Source organism: Hyperoodon ampullatus, assembly GCF_949752795.1.
Source record: "Hyperoodon ampullatus genome assembly, chromosome: X".
NCBI classification, from domain to species: domain Eukaryota; kingdom Metazoa; phylum Chordata; class Mammalia; order Artiodactyla; family Ziphiidae; genus Hyperoodon; species Hyperoodon ampullatus.
Genome location: NC_136913.1, coordinates 95,501,156 through 95,517,860, shown reverse-complemented (window position 1 = coordinate 95,517,860; position 16,705 = coordinate 95,501,156). Strand labels below are relative to the sequence as shown.

General features: G+C 47.1%; 1 protein-coding gene across 2 annotated transcripts in view; it reads right to left on the bottom strand.

Moving 5' to 3' along the window:
• TMEM164 (transmembrane protein 164) overlaps window positions 1-16,705 on the bottom strand; it is a gene marked incomplete at both ends in the record, with an annotated part of 162,329 nt that overhangs the window by 16,484 nt on the left and 129,140 nt on the right. For both annotated transcript variants that reach the window (XM_079727482.1, XM_079727483.1), the window contains one exon: window positions 12,692-12,770. In XM_079727482.1, coding sequence (XP_079583608.1) covers window positions 12,692-12,770 — 79 coding nt within the window. The remainder of the gene's footprint in view (window positions 1-12,691; window positions 12,771-16,705) is intronic.

The window sequence follows — 16,705 nt, the reverse complement described above, 5'->3', positions numbered from 1 at the left end:
TATCACATATATAACATATAAAATATGTGTTAATAGACTATGTTATCGGCAAGGCTTCCAGTCAACAGCAGGCAATTAGCAGTTAAAGTATGGGGGGGAGTCAAAAATTATACTTTTGACTGTGCAGGGCATCGGCACCCCTAACCTCCGTGTTGTTCAAGAGTCACCTGTACTATTATTCTTATTTTACAGATGAGGAGACTGAAGCACAGAGAAGTTAAGGAACTGAGCCAAGGTCACACAGCTACTAAGCGACAGAACCAAGATTTGAAACCAGGTAGTCTAGCTTCATAATGGGCAGCACGTACTTTTCATCATGCACATCTCAGAAGAACCTGTCTCTCTGGGCACCCAGGCCTGTTCACCTTCCTCTCTACCCTAGCTTCTCAGCTCCTCTGACTGGGTGGGAAATAAGTTGAGGCCTGCTCTACAGATCTGGCCACCTTAGATTCTTAGGATCCAGAGGAGGAAGCTCACTTAGGTGTCCAGACCAAAGCTGCAAGCTCTAGCCCAGCCCTGCCTACACTGAGGTCCTGGGTGCCTGCTCAGCTAATATGGAAGCGGCACTCTGTTTCTCATTCTTACTGTTCCTTGGGTGACCCACCCTTGGTCAGAAACCAAAGGCACGGTTACCAAAAGTCTGTCCCGAACATCCCTTGCCTTCTGGATCTTCAACACCACTGACCTTACTTCCAAAGCCCCAACCTTGAATGGATCCCTCAAGCCAGATGTTCTGCTTCTGCACTCAGGCTGCTGAGCCCTCCTGGAGAAAATGGGGTAACCAGATAGACCAGTACTGGAAGAATGCAAGGAAATCCGTTTCAGGAGGGGTCCCCTCAGTGCTAGCCACCAACCAGAAGGTTGAAGAAGAGCTACGCTGTCCATCACAGCAGCAGCTATTTCAACTGCAATTCAAGTTCCTTAAAGTTAAATTCGAAATTCCCCAGTCCTAGTGCTTCGACCGCACGAGCCACATTTCATCTGCTCAGGAGCCACCTGGAGCTCATGGCTGCCATGATGAACAGAGCAGATATAGAATACCTCTGGCATCACAGAGCATTCCATTGGACAGCACTGGAACAGTCTAGACGTATCTCCTTCTCTCATTTCCCACAGCACTTACTCCTCTTGTCATTACCCTTCTCAGTCTACCATCAAGCCCTTTCACTCTCAGCGGTTGTCATCACCTAAGTCATTCCCTCCCCTTTCTCCCAGGGCCTTCAATGTGCCCTCTCATGACCGGCCTTCATCTTAGCACCTGAACGTGCCCCAAGCCATGGGCAGAGAGGGAGGGGCAAGAGGGGAAAGCAGGGGAGAGAAACCCCTCCCTTGACTCTGCAAGGCCCTTCACCCCTCCTTCCTTAATGCCCTTAAGTGCTTCCGTCCCATCCTCACATCTCCAATGACCTCACTTTCCTGGAACCCTCTGAAACAATGTGGCGCTCTGGATCACTAGTCCTTTGATGACAATTTCTAGTGCCTTCGCTTCCAGAACAACTAGCCACTCCTCTGTTGCTCTGACCATTCCTACAATTTCCTTACCTTCTTCTTCCTGTCTATTATTTACAGGTTCATGTCCCATAAGGCCTTTTTCAAAGTTCTGTTTCCTCCCCACCTACACAGTTACCCTGGATCATCTCATCATTTCCATGTTTATAAGCATCACCTTTATACCAAAGCTATCAAAGTCAGCCTCTAGCCCAGAATCCCCTGAACAGCTCCAGAATATTCCATTCAATGGCCTCCTGGACATCTCAACCTGGAGAGCCTAGAATTGCCTTAAACTCAAGTAAAATCACCTTCCTCCTTAAAATATGCTCCTTCCTTCTGTGCTCCCTATGCATTAGGGGCAGTCAATCCCCCCGCCCATGGCTACCCAGACCAAAATCGTGTGGCCTCAGAAGACTTCATCCTCTCCCTTGCTCCTATAGCATCTTAATTATAATAAACACTATTATTAATTTAATGATTCATTATTAATTTAAATTACAATAAAATATGATTTTAATTCTACTGGGTTGGCCAAAAAGTTCGTTCGGGTTTTCCCCTAAGATGTTGTAGAAAAACCCGAACGAAACCTGAACACACCTTTTGGCCAACCCAATACAGCTTCATCTCCTGAAAAGATGAAACGACGAGACTGCCACCTAGTGGCGAAGCACAGATAAACAATTAGATATGGAATATAAAAAGTATAAGGAACTTCCAGGAAAATATGCCTTAGGCTGCCTAGGAAAGTCAGACACAGATCCAGAGAGGAGGTAGCACCTTTGAGCTAACTTGTAGAGGAGGACGCTGAGTTTGCCAGGTTCAAGTAGAGAAGCTGGTTTGTGTATTGGGCGGGGGACGGGGGGCGGGGGGGCGCAGGTATGACTTTGAAGGTAAAAGCAATGGGAGTTGAACTCTTAAGTGATGGGAAATTGGGTCCAAGAGAAAGGCAAGGGTCAGATTGTGAACAGTCTTGAATGCCACATAAAGGAGTTTGGTCTTCATCCTGTATGGGAATTTTAAGCAGCGGAGTGAATTCTGATCAGATTTGCTTTCTTTAGAAAGGTATTTTGGAGACTGGATGCAGGAGAGACTGGATGGGAGGTAGGGGCAATCAGGGGGCAGGGAGATGAGAGAAGAATCAAAGTACTAGTCCCAGCAATGGACGCTGAGAGCCTGGACTAGGACAGGGGGGTGGCGGCCAAACTGGCAAGCATTTTGAGAATTTGGATCCTCAGAACTTCTGAGCCGATTGGTATAGGGGATGAGGCAGAGGAAGGGGTCCACGAAGCTGCCTTGGATTTTGGCACTGGATGGTTGGTGGAGCCACTAAGATAAGAAACAGAGGAAGAGGAAGAACAGCAGGTTGGAGGGAGGAGCATGGAATTGAGGAAGCTGATTGCAGATGTTTAATCTAAAGTACCTGTGGCGTTTCTCGGGCCTGCATCTATAGATGGGGAATGCCAGGATCTCTGGGGCAGGCAGGGCAGAGGAGCCCAAGGAGAAACAGCCGGAGGAGGAGGAGAACCTGGAGACAGGGGTGTCATGGGGCTCAAAGGAGAAACGGGCGTCTAAGAGGAGGGGTGTCAGCAGTGTTAAATCCACTGACAAACATGCACTTTGTATCTGCAAGCCTGTGGCTTTAGAAGTCAGCAAGGTACAACCCTGACCCCAAGAGCCCACGGTCTAGTTGGAAGACAGATGTGAAATTAACGAGAAGCAGTATAAGTGGCTAATAATAAGAAAAACAATACACACCACTTACCATGCGTCAGGCACTGTTCTATACACTCTACATATATGAGCTCTCTGACCCCTCACAACACACCTACTAATCCTCATTTAACAAACGAGAAAACAGACACAGAGAGATGAAGGCACTAGCCCAAGTGCCAGAACCAGGATTCGAACCCATAGTCTGTCAAATCCAGCAACTACATGCAGTGTGGTCATGACGCCTGCCTGCCTGGTTTCAAATGCCAGTTTAAACTCTAGTGCAGGGGTGCCTAACCTTTGGGTGCCTTGGATCCCTTGGGCTGTTTGGGGCCCTTTCTCAGAATAAAGCTTTTAAAATATAAATATATAAAATATATTACATATTAAATATATTATATTTATATATTAAGTAACTATATTTTAAATATAAATATCTAAAAAGATACAGGGTTATAAAAAAATACTATCAAAATACAGTTAGTAGAATACTTTTAAATAATAAATGTCTTTAAATATTGAGGTGATGATGAAGTGAAAATGATTTTTCAAGATTATCTGTAGCAGCTGTAATCAGTAGAAAATATCTGTGATTTATATTAACGACAACATGCCAAGTACTGCAAATGCAACTGTGGGTTGCTGTCTGCGATTCAGAACTGAAGGAAATGCTGTATTTCAGTTGGAGTTAATGCAAATGAAAACGTGATTTTTTTCCCCCACATCCAACGTCATGGGTCCCGTAAGTCTAGTGAACTTTGTGCGGATTCAGTGAGATCAAGATCACCTTGTAAAACTCTTACCCAGTGCCCACTTCATGGAAAGTGCACAATAAATGTTAGCTTGTAAGATGTATAACAGGATATGTGCAATGCATAGTGTATGGATATATAGTCATTCATTCATTCATCCCTCAGATATCGAGAACAAAAGAAAAATTCCTGTCCTTAGAGTGACGGGCATGTAAACAGACACCTGCACTGCAGTGTGACAAGTTCAGCCACAGAATAGTTTCAGAGGGCTGCCTGGAGAAGGTGACTACAGAGGTGAGTTTTGAAGAAGGCATGCTTTCCTGGCCAACAAGCTAGACATGGGGATTCCTGCCAGAAGTCATGGCATTTTCAAGGGCACAGAGCCATGAAAGTTGCACAGTAAACTCAGGGGACCCTAAGGATTTGGGTATCACCAGAGTGCAGAGAACAAGGAAAGGAGGAACACGAAGGGAAAGGGGCAGGGCCAGGGCACACAGGGTCTTGTGTGCCCCTGGGAGGACGCACAGTGCTCTGGGGACAAGGGGGAATCACTGAAGGTTTCCGAACAGGGAAGTGCTATGAGCCAATGTGGGCTTTAGAAACAGCTTTGGGGGTTGCCAGGACCGAAGGGCTGTTAGGAGGAGCGGGGGAGGCTGGGGGCAGGGAGATCACACAGAGCCAACTGCCATGGTGTCTCAGCCCAAGGTTGTGGCCCTAGAGATGGCAGGAAGGGGATGGCCGTGAGAGCCATCTAGGAGGTAAAAGTTTAGAACATGGTGGTCTCTGTACACAGCACCGGCACGATCTTTTCCACAAGCAGATCTGATCAGGCCGGACTATTTGATAAACAGTGTTGGGACAAATGAGAGACCATCTGGAAATAAAGCTGGTCCCTTTAATACCAGGATAAATTCCAAGTGGATAAAAGACTTAAAGGTAAAAAATTAATAATAAAAAATAAATAAGTGGAACTACTAACACAGCAGAAGAAAATATGGGATATATTTTTTTATGACGTTGGAGTAGGGAAGGGCCTTCTACCCATGACTCAAAATTCAGATGCTGTAAAATAATAGATACATTACATGGAAATGTAAACCTCCTACCTGGCAAAAATAAATCATGAGCAAAGTTACAAAACAAATGACATAAGTGGGGAAGATATCTGCAGGTCGTATCACAAAGGGCCAACTCCTATTTATATAAAGAGCTCCCAGGATTTAATTTTGTAAAAAACAAAGACAACAATGAGAAGAATGAGCACATGAGAGGAACACATAATTCAAGGACAAGGAAATCAAACGCCAATTTAAACATGTAAAAAGAGGCTCAGCCTCACTCAAAGTAAGAGAAATTCAAATTAAAACTAGATCAATAAACCATTAGTTTTACCCATCAGATGGGCAAAAAGTGGAAAGGTTGGAAATAAGCCAAAAGCCTCTTTTGGCGAGGCTGTGTGGAAACAGACACTCTTCCACATTGCTAAGGAGCATTTAAATTGGTATGACTTTTCTGAGTTTGGAAATATCCATCAAATTTACAAATGCATATACTCTTTGATTCAGCAATTCCACTTAGGGGGATTTATCCTTTAGACACACTTGCACACCTGCAAAATGGCATAGGTTCAAGGTCGTTCAGTGCAGTGTTATTTATATTAGTGAGAGATTGGAAACAACCTAAATGTCTATCAAGAGGAGATGGGATAAATAAATTACAGTAGAGTGTTGTAGCCTTGTGTTGTGTCTAAAAGCTGCACCACCGAGTTCAAATCCTGGTTCGGCTACTTGCTATCTGAGCATCAGTTTCCTCATCTGTAAAACGGAGGTGACAGTAACACCTACCTGAGAGGACTGTGGTGGGGATTCAATGAGTTAATGTATGGGAAGAGCTTGAAACAATGGCACATCACAGTGCTACATAAAGTGTTGCCATTTTTATTACCCTGTATCTTATCATCCACCCAACAGAACACATGCTGCTGTGAATGAGAAAGCTTCCTATGGGCTTACTTGGAAAGCTCTTTAAGACACAGTGCTAAGCAAAATAGTAACAGCAACAAAACAGTTGTGTGGTATGCTAGTTGGGGATGTGTGTGTTAAGAAGAAAATAAAATATTTTAAAAACTTACTTATATATACAAAAAAAGAGAAATTCTGGGAGGATATGCAAAAAACAACAATGGTGGTAACCTGTGGACTTGTTGCTGTGAATGGGGGAAGGGGTGGGAAGGTGTTTTTTCACGGAATGGCTTTCTGTATCTTAGATACAGAGCTATATAAATGAATTACACAAGAAAAGAATCAATAGGAAAAACAAGCTGATGCTATGCCCCTTCTTAAAACTTTAACTGGCTTTCTACAGCTCTTAGAATAAAGGCCAAACCCCTGACCACAAAGCTCTCCATATCTGCCCCTCAGGCCCAGGGTCATCTGCCCTCCCTCCAGTTCTCCCTCCTGCTGAGGTGCCGGCATATCTGCCATTCTGTCCAGTTACAAGGGTTCACCTCCCTTAACCCTACACATACCTAGTAAACTCCTACTCATCCTTGAGATCTCAGTTGAAATGTCACTTCCTCAGGGAACTCTCCCCAGAACTTCCATACTAAGTCAGCTTGTTTTGTTCTAGGCTCTCATAAAAGCATGTTCCTTTCCTTCAGAGTACTTAGCTCAGTTCTAACTATACGTCCATTTGTGTGATTACTGAATTCACATCTGGCTCCCCCCCACTACATTATGAATTCTATGAGGGAAGGGGTGGGGTCTGATTTTCACTCATCAGGGTCCCCCAATGACCAGCACAGAGGATAGCAGAAAGAGGGCACGTGTAAATATGTCGCTATGGTTTGAATGTTTGTGTCCCCCAAAATTCATGTGGTAAAATTATAACCCCCAATGTGAACGTATTAGGAGGTGGGGGCTTTGGGAGGTGCGTAGGCCATGAGGGTGAAGCCCTCATGAATGGGATTAGTGCCCTTATAAAAGACACTCTAGAGGGATCCCTCATCCCGTCCACCATGTGAGGGCACAGTGAGAAGGAGCCAGCTAGGAACCAGGAAGAGGGGCCTCAGAAGAAGGTGACCATGCTGGTGACTTGATCTCAGAATTCCCAGCCTCCAGAACTGTGAGCAATACATTTCTGTTGTTTAAAAGCTACCCAGTCAGTAGTATCTGGCTATGGCAGCCCAAATGGATGAAGACGTATGTGTTAGATGAATGGATGAAATAGATGCGAGGGTAGGGATGATTCCCAGGTTCTACCTGGGGTGACTGGTGGTGCTACCTGTCAAAAGCCACAGGAAGAGAAGCAGAGCTGATGGGGAAGATAATGAGTGCACACAGACAAGATGAGCTTATGATATCTTGACTATCTTGATATGATATCTTGAGTATCAGGCATATCTTGAGTATGCTTGAGATATTCAGGTGGAGATGCTTGAGTTAACAACATGAAAAGGAATCTCCTACGATTCCAGGCTGCAGAGGGCAATGTGGTGGCCATCGCTGCACAGACTGGTGGCTAAATTGTGTAAGCACATGAGACCATGCCGGGAGTAGCAGAGCGAGAGGTGAGGCCAGAAGAGAACTCTGGGGGAAATAACAACTCGGAGGACAGAGGAAAAAGAACTTCTGCAGGAGACTTGGGAAGGCATGGTTGGTGAGGTGGGCAAGCCGGGAGGGGGGGGGATGTTGGAAGCCCTGAGAGTAGAACATTCCAAAAAGGAGTGTTCAACAACATCCAGTGTAGCAAAGAGTGCAGGCAGGATGAAGCCTGAGAGACGGCCATTAGATTTGGTCACACAGTTGTTGGTAATCTTTAGAAGTGCTGTTTCCACGAAGAGGTGGGCAGTGTGGGTAGACATCAGATGGCAACATTCTGATGAATGAAACGTAACTAAAAAGAGGGCTCATCAGATGCAGACAAGAGTCACTCAAAGTTACGTCCTACAAAGTGAGAGAGTGGCATGGACATTTATACACTACCACACGTAAAACCGATAGCTAGTGGGAAGCAGCCGCATAGCACAGGGAGATCAGCTCGGTGCTCTGTGACCACCTAGAGGGGTGGGATAGGGAGGGTGGGAGGGAGGGAGACGCAAGAGGGAAGAGATATGGGAACATATGTATATGTATAACTGATTCACTTTGTTATACAGCAGAAACTAACACACCATTGTAAAGCAATTATACTCCAATAAAGATGTTCAAAAAAAAAAAAGTTATGTCCTATTCATGAGGTGATTTCAGGTAATAAACAGATAAACATTTTGTTTTTAATTTAAACGTTATATATTTAAGGTGTATTAAAATAGATAACCAGTGTACTGAATCCAGGATTTCACAGAGAGTATAAGGCTTCTCTTAAAAACAAATATATCTTAGGAAGAAAAATCAACAGATCAAATATTACATACATAATAATATAGGTGATTACAATGAATAAGGCAAAACTTATTATGTCCAAAGAACTGAAATTCAGGAAATATTGTTTGGACTATTTTTTAAAGATGCTTAGCTGACAGGGAGGATGAAAGATGGAGTTGTGTGGAGTTAAAGTTTTTTAGAATAGGGAAGACTGAAAAGCCAGTAGTGAAGCATTGAAAATCCAGATAAACAAGGGACTTATTGATGGGATGAGGTTCCAGAGGAGGTGGAAGGGATGCGAGGCAACCACACCAGGGTGTGGGACCAGCCATGTGCAGGAGGAACACCACTCCCTCCTAGACGGGAGGGAGGAACCTAAGGATGGGTGTGGTTAAAGAAGCTTATCAAGTGGAGAGAGGTAGTTGAGGGAAAATTCACATCAGCAAGTCTATTTCCCCAGTCATTTGTTGGGAGAACATCTACTGAAAGTGGCGAGGACTGGAAGTTTGAATAGACTGGACAGGAAGTTTGGGGAGGGCGGTAAAGCTTTCGCATATGACTTCTGAGGGCAGTGTGTGGAGGAGCCGGTGAAAGAAAATAAGCGAGCGATGCTGTTGACAGCACAATTATGTAACAGAGACCATGGGATTTCTGCAGCCCAAATCTGAGTGATCTGAGAGATTTTCTCAGTAGACCAAGACTGGACACTGGGATTAGACACTAATCCCAGTGGATGGGACAAGGGAGTGCGACAGTCTCAGGAGCTGGTGAAGGGAAAGTTCCAGTAATTGGTCATAGTGGCACAAGCTGACTGGGGAAAAGGGGAGGTTGAAAGGAGTAGATATTTGGGTCAAAGAAAAGGACATAAAGGCTTATGATCTCAGATAGAAGAGCTTTAGTGGAAAGCAAGGGCCAGGTGGCTAAAGGGGATGCAGAAGTCACTGCAATTAAGAAGCCCAAACCTTGAGAAACTGGGGGTGGGATGAGTGCCCCTCACCGGAAGGCTCTCAGGATGCTGGCTAGAGTTGTAATGAAGACAGTGAGAGAGCCATGGGCCAAAGGCATGGCGGGATGTGGGAGAAGTGACCAAGAGGTTTAGGTGGCGGTGGTGGTAGTGAAAAAGAGAGATGGTAGAGGAGAAAGCACTGTCACAGAAGGCAGAGATGGAACAGTGGTCTGGAAGAGACAGTGGACAGCCAAGCGGCACACAGGGCCAAGCGGAGAGAACAGCCTCCGTTAAAGGGAGTTTCAGGCAAGAGCTGGGAGGACTTTGTGTTCTGTGAAGAGCTGGGGGTAAGGGTGCAGTTGCCCACGGCCAAAGTCAGAGCTGGGAGGAAAGGAAAGAGAAATAAAGAGCCCGGCTGGAGGAAGAAAAGAGCAGTGTGGACAGGGGAGGTCACGTTTACTGTGGTGGTGCCGAAGGGCTGCAGAAATGAGGGGGGAATGAGATTCCCACTCAGCACCCCCCAGGCACCCCCAAACCACAGGAGAAGCGGGACCTTGCCTTTCAGGGAAACAGGGTTCCCAGGCATGGGAGGTACCTCAAGGAGAGCTGTCTGGCCTTGGGTAAAAACTCCTGAGCCAGCTATCTCTGGAAAATCACAAGACTTTTTTTATTAGGGAAGAGAAGCCCCAAACTCTCAGCTTTTTGGTTTTCAGGGAATACTCTTCCCACTGTTCACTCCAGATCCACGCCCCCTCTGCAAGGCCTACATCCAAGGCTCACGTGAAGGTAAAACCAACCTCAGGAAATCCAGATTTTTTTTTTCCTCTATATGCTCATAATTTCCCCTAAGTGAACAGCAGATGACAGCAAAGAGCCGGAAAGGAAGCCAAGAGCACACAAGAGCCCAGAAACGGTAAAGCAGGGAAGGCGAACAAGGCTTCGGAAATCCTATCACGCTCTCACAGTTGCACCTGTCACGCTGTATTACATCTGTCTGTCTTCTCTCTCAGACAGGGACTCCCTGTGGAAGGACTGGGCCTTTCTGGTTCATCTCTGATTCCCTAGCACAAATGCTCTGCACATAGTAGGTGTTGAACAAATCCCGGCACACCTCGGAGTTACTGCGGGTTTGGTTGCAGACCACGGCCATAAAGCGAATAGCGCAATAAAGTGAGCCACATGATTTTTTTGGTTTCCCAGCACATATCAAAGTTACATTTACATTATACTGTAGTCTATTAAGTGTGCAACAGCATTATGGCTAAAAAAACAAAGTACATACCTTCATTAGAAAATACTTTATTGCTAAAAAATGCTAACCATCCTCTGACAATGCAGGGCTGACACAAACCTTTAATTTGTAAAAAAAACAAAAACAAAAACAAAACAAAACCACGATAAAGCAAAGTGCAATAAAATGAGGTACGCCTGTCTGTGTTGAGTGACTGGCTGAAGCAGGGTGGGCTGGAGGGCTGATTCCCAGCCTGATGTGGTCAGGAGACACACATCTGTCTTTTAGGACAACATGGTGTGTGAGAGAATCAAGGCCAGGCTTTGAATCCAAGCTGTGGGGCAAGGTACCTAACCTTCCTGAGCCTTGATTTTTTTTTTCCCTCTGTAGAAGGAGGATTTTTCACCAGGTTAGCTGTGATGGGGACATACACAAAACATGCCTAGCACAGTATCCTGCACAGAAAACGGTCAATAAAAAGTAGGCATTGATAGTTACACTGTGGTTGCCATTAGTGTTACTACTATTACAGCCTCTTTTCAAGGCCAGGCACCAGACGAGAGGGGAAAGACTCACTCACAGTAAACAAATAAGTAAACTGGAACTAAGACTCTGGAATCCCTACTTCCTTAGCTCAGTTCCCCCAAACAGTGCAGCAACAGATTCAACAGAAGGCTGCAGTGGAATCAGCCACTTCTAGAAAGTGTAGCTTCCCAGATGGTGAGATTTTTTGAAGAGGCGGGGGACGTAGAGGCTCCTGGGTAATTTCCGTGTCAGACCACTCTGGCTCGGCCAACTGACAGACTTTTATGGCACCTCAGAGCACAAATAGGTTTAACTAATAGCCATGCACATTTGGCCAGAACTTGCATCCCACACCTCAGAAACCAGGAACCATGAGTGGTGGGGCTCTGGAGCCCTGGGACAGCTTCCTGCCTGGTTCCCTTCCGAATGAGTGTATCTCTGAGACTTAACCTATTATTAGGAAGCTATTTCCTGTGCCACAGGGGACAGACCTGAGAAATGGCACAGGTCACCTAGATATTGGAACGTCAGACCTCTCTTAAAGCTCAGTGGGGAAAAAGAGTGTGTTTAGTGCAAATTAAAAGGCAGTGCTCTTTGACAGTGTGCGACCCCAAGTGGCTATACAGGGTAAAGACAGCCTCAAAGAATATTTAGAGACAGGTCCTAGGAAGAGTCCTAACTGACAGAAACCAGGGACCCTTGACTGTAAGTAGACTCCATGGAGAGCAACAGTTCCCATCCTCCAGCATGTCCCCCGGTTGACTGGTCCTTGAGGCTCCCTCGTGCCAGAAGTTCTTAAGATTTGCTAGAATTCCTGAGTTAGAGGAAGCACAACTTCCAAACGATCTCCCAGTGGGTTTTAGGGTCCATGTGGCTTCACGTGATAGAAATGAAACTCTTGCTGCCTGGGGTGAGGTTGGTCTCCCAGAAAAGTCCCAGCAACCAAGATAGAGAGGCTGGTGGCTATGACTAGAAGAGGATAGCACAGGGCCTTCCGGGAAGGTCAGAACATCGAGAAGGGGGCTCTCACAGCCAGTTTCCCCTTCTCATTTGTCTCCTACACAGTAGAGGGAGGGGATAATTTAAGGGTCATTGTGAGGTCACAAAGAGATCAGCTTCCTGACCAGGTTGGTGGTCTCTCCCCTCATGATCAAATGAAGATTTTCGATGCTTTGTTTTACATGAAGGTCACTACTCTTTCACCTGCCTCTTCCCTCAATCCCATAATCCCAGTTTCTGGACTTCTTGCCCCTTTCAATAACTTTTTTAGTTCTGAGAGGATGGGTATAATGAGCAAAAGCACAAGGTCCTTCTCTTCTTCTACCCTATGCTGCACACTGAGGCCGGGAGAAGGCACAAGCAGAAGCGAGTGACAGAGTGTGTGAGGCTCCGCGAAAACCCAACGCCACCACGGACGAAGAGCCCAAGGCCTCGGCCCTAGGACAGGCTGTCAGTGGCACCGAGCTCACCCACACAAAGGATGGTTCTGGAAAGCCACCAGGCTCTTTGCGGGCCTCATCTGTGCCTGTTTTCCCACTGCCTGGTGTCTGCACAGACACAGCCAGGCAGCACCTCAAGATCCTGATAGGCACCCAAGAGGTTGTGAGGGCCCCAAACAGAAGGGTGAGGCTAGGTGTCGGGATGGCACAGGGGCGGGGCTTGCTGGCCTTACCTCCTTTCCAGAGCAGGTAGATGGGTACCACGTAGAGCATAACATGCTGAATGTAGTAAATCTCCAATTCAAAGGGGAGCTGTAAGGACAGGAGAGAGAGAGGTGTTTCAGAGCAGGAAGCACTCATTCCAACAGATTCTGAAGTTGAATGCGCTCGCTCCCAAGGACCCACATCTTAGCAACCCCACGCACTTCAACCAGTTCAACTCCCTTCGCAATTAGAGAAAAAAGAATGAAATGAATATACCTATGACCTACGCTGGCATCTTCCAAAGTGTATTTTGCAGAGATGGTACTTGAAAACTGCTCCACTGAGAAAGTTTGGCGAAAAATTTAAGAAACGTTACCTACAATCTATCCCCTTGGAGATTCACCATGTATATTAGTGGTAGATTAAGGACCTGTGGGGTCTGTGCAAAGAAGAAGGCTGCTTGGGCTTCTCTGGTGGCGCAGTGGTTGAGAGTCCGCCTGCCGATGCAGGGGACGTGGGTTCGTGCCCCGGTCTGGGAAGATCCCACATACCGTGGAGCGGCTGGGCCCGTGAGCCATGGCCGCTGAGCCTGCGCGTCCGGAGCCTGTGCTCCGCAAAGGGAGAGGCCCCAACAGTGAGAGGCCCGCATACTGCCAAAAAAAAAAAAAAAAAGAAAAAAAAACGCTGCTTAACACTGTTTATCCAAATAAGTGTGGCCCAAACTTATTTAGCCAGTGCCTTTGTAAAAAAATAGCACTTAATGTTCTGCAGAAATATACTTGAAGAAACACAAGCTTGCATCACTTCCTGCTCCTGGTGAGTAGCTGATGGACTACTTAAAAGCTCATTTCTCATTTGACATGAAGAACATATGGGGTAGGATTTATTATTCCCATTTTGCAGATTAAAAAATATTGATTGCCAGGTCTGGTTAGGTCTAGATCCAAGAATAAGAGTTTCTCCACTGGATACTTGGGGTCAGTCCAGGGTTAGCCCTAATTTTGGGTGAAGACCAAGCAGCTGGGCCAGTTCTGGCGTGGCTTGCCAAGAAGAATGTCCCCACCCTCCTTCCATCCAACGTGCCCACTCATTCACTCCTGTTTCCCATCTCTCTCAAAATGGAAGCTCTAAATTACCAAAGCAGAGCGCGCTTTCAACCTGGCACGGGGACCGTGCTGCAGCGCTTGGCAGTGGGGGGAGAGTGGAAACAGCTGAGCGGCTAACTCAATTTTGGGAAAAGAACTGCAGCTGCTGGCAAGAGGCCTGGCCTCCGGGGCTTACACAGCCCTACACAGACACACACACACAGATACACAGACGCACACCCACACACCTCCCCCCCCACACCGCCAAGGGGAAGCCCAGAGAAACAAGGACACCCAGGGCAAGGGTCAGCTGCCTCACTGTGCCCAGCAGGGTGAGCGCAGAACCAAACCTGTGAGCTCGTGAGAGGACCCAGTTCTGGGCTCCCGACACCCAGGAACCCAAGGGCCCAAACCAAAAGATGGCACAGCTCCCAGAATGGGAGCTGAGATGACTGCAGACCCTGGACAGAGTCACCGGTTTGGCTCTTGAAAATAAAAACCCACGCAGAAGGAAAATTTCCCAAGGACCCAGATGATGCTTGACTATTAGTTTATGCTCGCAGAAGGAAATGTAAAATCCCAGAAAGAGAAATGAGGTTGCAAGCGTCTCTGTAGACCTCGCTGGAGTAGCTTCAAGGGGTCATGGGGTTTCACAGTGGAGGAAACCACCAGCAGGAGGTAACTTTGGAGGCCTGAGAGGCCCACGGGGACCCTCAGAGTAACGTGGTCTGGGACCACTCTACTATCTTAAATTAACTGACTGGACTGCGGTCACACAGAAAGCAGACAAGAAGGCAAAGGTCTCGGGAAGGCTCAGCTCTCTGGCGCCTAAGGGACTAGACCTCTCCTTGAAACGGGGCCTGGGGACCCAGGCTGCTCTCCCACAGCAGGGAGCAGAGAACTGGGCTCACCCGGGTCCCAGCCAGGTCCCCAAGCAGTATCCCCCTTGCTGAAGTCTCAGACCCCACCTAGACTCACGGTGCCCACTTGCTTTCCCTTCCCTCACAGCCCTTCTAGAAAGCAAACTCCCCACCCGGCAGGTCCAGGGAGGCAGTTCAGCATTGCGGCCCCAAGCAAGGACTTTCAAGTCTGCCAAATTCCTATTCTAGATTTGATTCTGTCCGTTAATATCCCCGTGGCCTCGGGCAAGTCACTTAACCTCTCCATCCCAGTTTTGGCACCAGTAAAATTAAAACAGTTATGCTCCTATAAGATTGCTGTAAAAACATTTTAAAAAAATTTTACTAAAACAAACATTTGTAGAATCCTTATTGCATGCCAGGAACTATTAAGCATTTTGTTAACTATCAGTTCACCTATTAATTCACCTGTACTGTTCCCATTAACTCCACTTTACAGATGAGAAATTGAGGCACAGAGAAGTTACATAACTTACCCAAGGGCACACGCCTCATCTGGTGACAGAGCCAGGATTCAAACCCAGGCAGTCTGGCTCTAGAGTTTATACTCTTAGCTTGTACCCTCCCCTACCCCATGCCCCGCTCCTTCCCTCCCACAAAATCCTGACACCTGGGAGATGCACAGGGGAGATGCGCAGTGGAGCTGAGCCCCTGTTAACAAGGGAAGTGGTAACAGAAGCACATTAGCAACAACAGGATCAGCAATTGCCCTCCACCTGGGGACTGGGCCCAGTTCCTCCCTGTTTACATGATCCCCGCCCTCACAGTGGCCAAGCTTGGCCTGCAATACAGGTCTCTCAGCTCCCACCGGGACTCTGGAGACACCTCAGTCACAGATCTCAGCTGGGGTGGCCAGGAGATGGGCCCCATCAGCAGCGTCTTTCCTCTGAGGGCGGCCTCTCCCCCTATTCCAAGAGTTCTCTACCTCAGAAGGATACAGAGAGTGTTCAACTAGGTGTGGGCACCGATGACAGCTAAGGCCAGGGAGAGGAAGGGAAAGGGATGAAGGAGAAGGAGGGCAATATAAGAAAACCACACAAGTGGCAGGGAAGGGAGCTGAACGCGAGCAAGAACCTACCAGTGGACATTTAATAACAAAGAATATTTAGAAGGTACTTATGTACCACGCATTGCGTTAAATACTTTCATGTGTCTTATCTCACTTAATTATTGCAAGATACCCGTTCCATAAACACTATCCGTAAAGTGTCTTACTTCCCCCAGAAGAAGTTCCACTTGGCTAATTCGTCTCTGCCCTCCAGAACGCGCGCATCTGGAACTCGAGTCTAATGTACATATCTGGGCTCCTTTTCAGCTGGGGGATTCCCGAGGCTTTAGACAGAAAGTCCTACATCACTGCAATTGAAAGCCAAAGGCAATAAAAACATTTTAAGCTACATAAGTCATAACTTCCTTCCCACGTCCAAGTCAACATCTTTTTCCAGAATCAAAAGAGTAGACTGGTAAAGTTCTCCAGGCCTCTGGAATCGGACTGGCTGAAATATGAAGCACACAGGTTCCATCCATGGCGAGATCCCCGACCTCCTTCCTACCGACCCTCCGCCCTCTGACAGCCACACCACCACACTCTGCTGTGAAGACCGCCTATCCCAGTGTGCCGTATGTCCCTGGTTACTTCCGTTACCATGAGAAGCCCAAGACTCCCAGATCCCCGCCCAACAGCTGAACTCTAACCTCCATATGGCTCTCTACAAGTCCGAATCTGAGACCGCCTTCCACTGCTCCCCAACACTGGAAACCCTTCCCCTCTATCCTCTGGAACCCACTATCATTTGAAAAATCCCCTCCATCTTCAAACTCTTCTCTGAGCGGTCCCTTGACCTTCTTACTTTGATGAAAACCTGGTCACCCCTCTGAGGACACAGCTATCCCTACAGCCCTCTCAAGTGGTGGGTGCTTTCCCTCCCATGTCACCTTGTACCCCTGGGCCAGGAGGGGTCTTGTCTGCCCCTCAATGCTGTCTCCTTCCTAACTGCTGCCCTGATGTGAACCTTATGTTGTCAGTCCCTCCCACCCG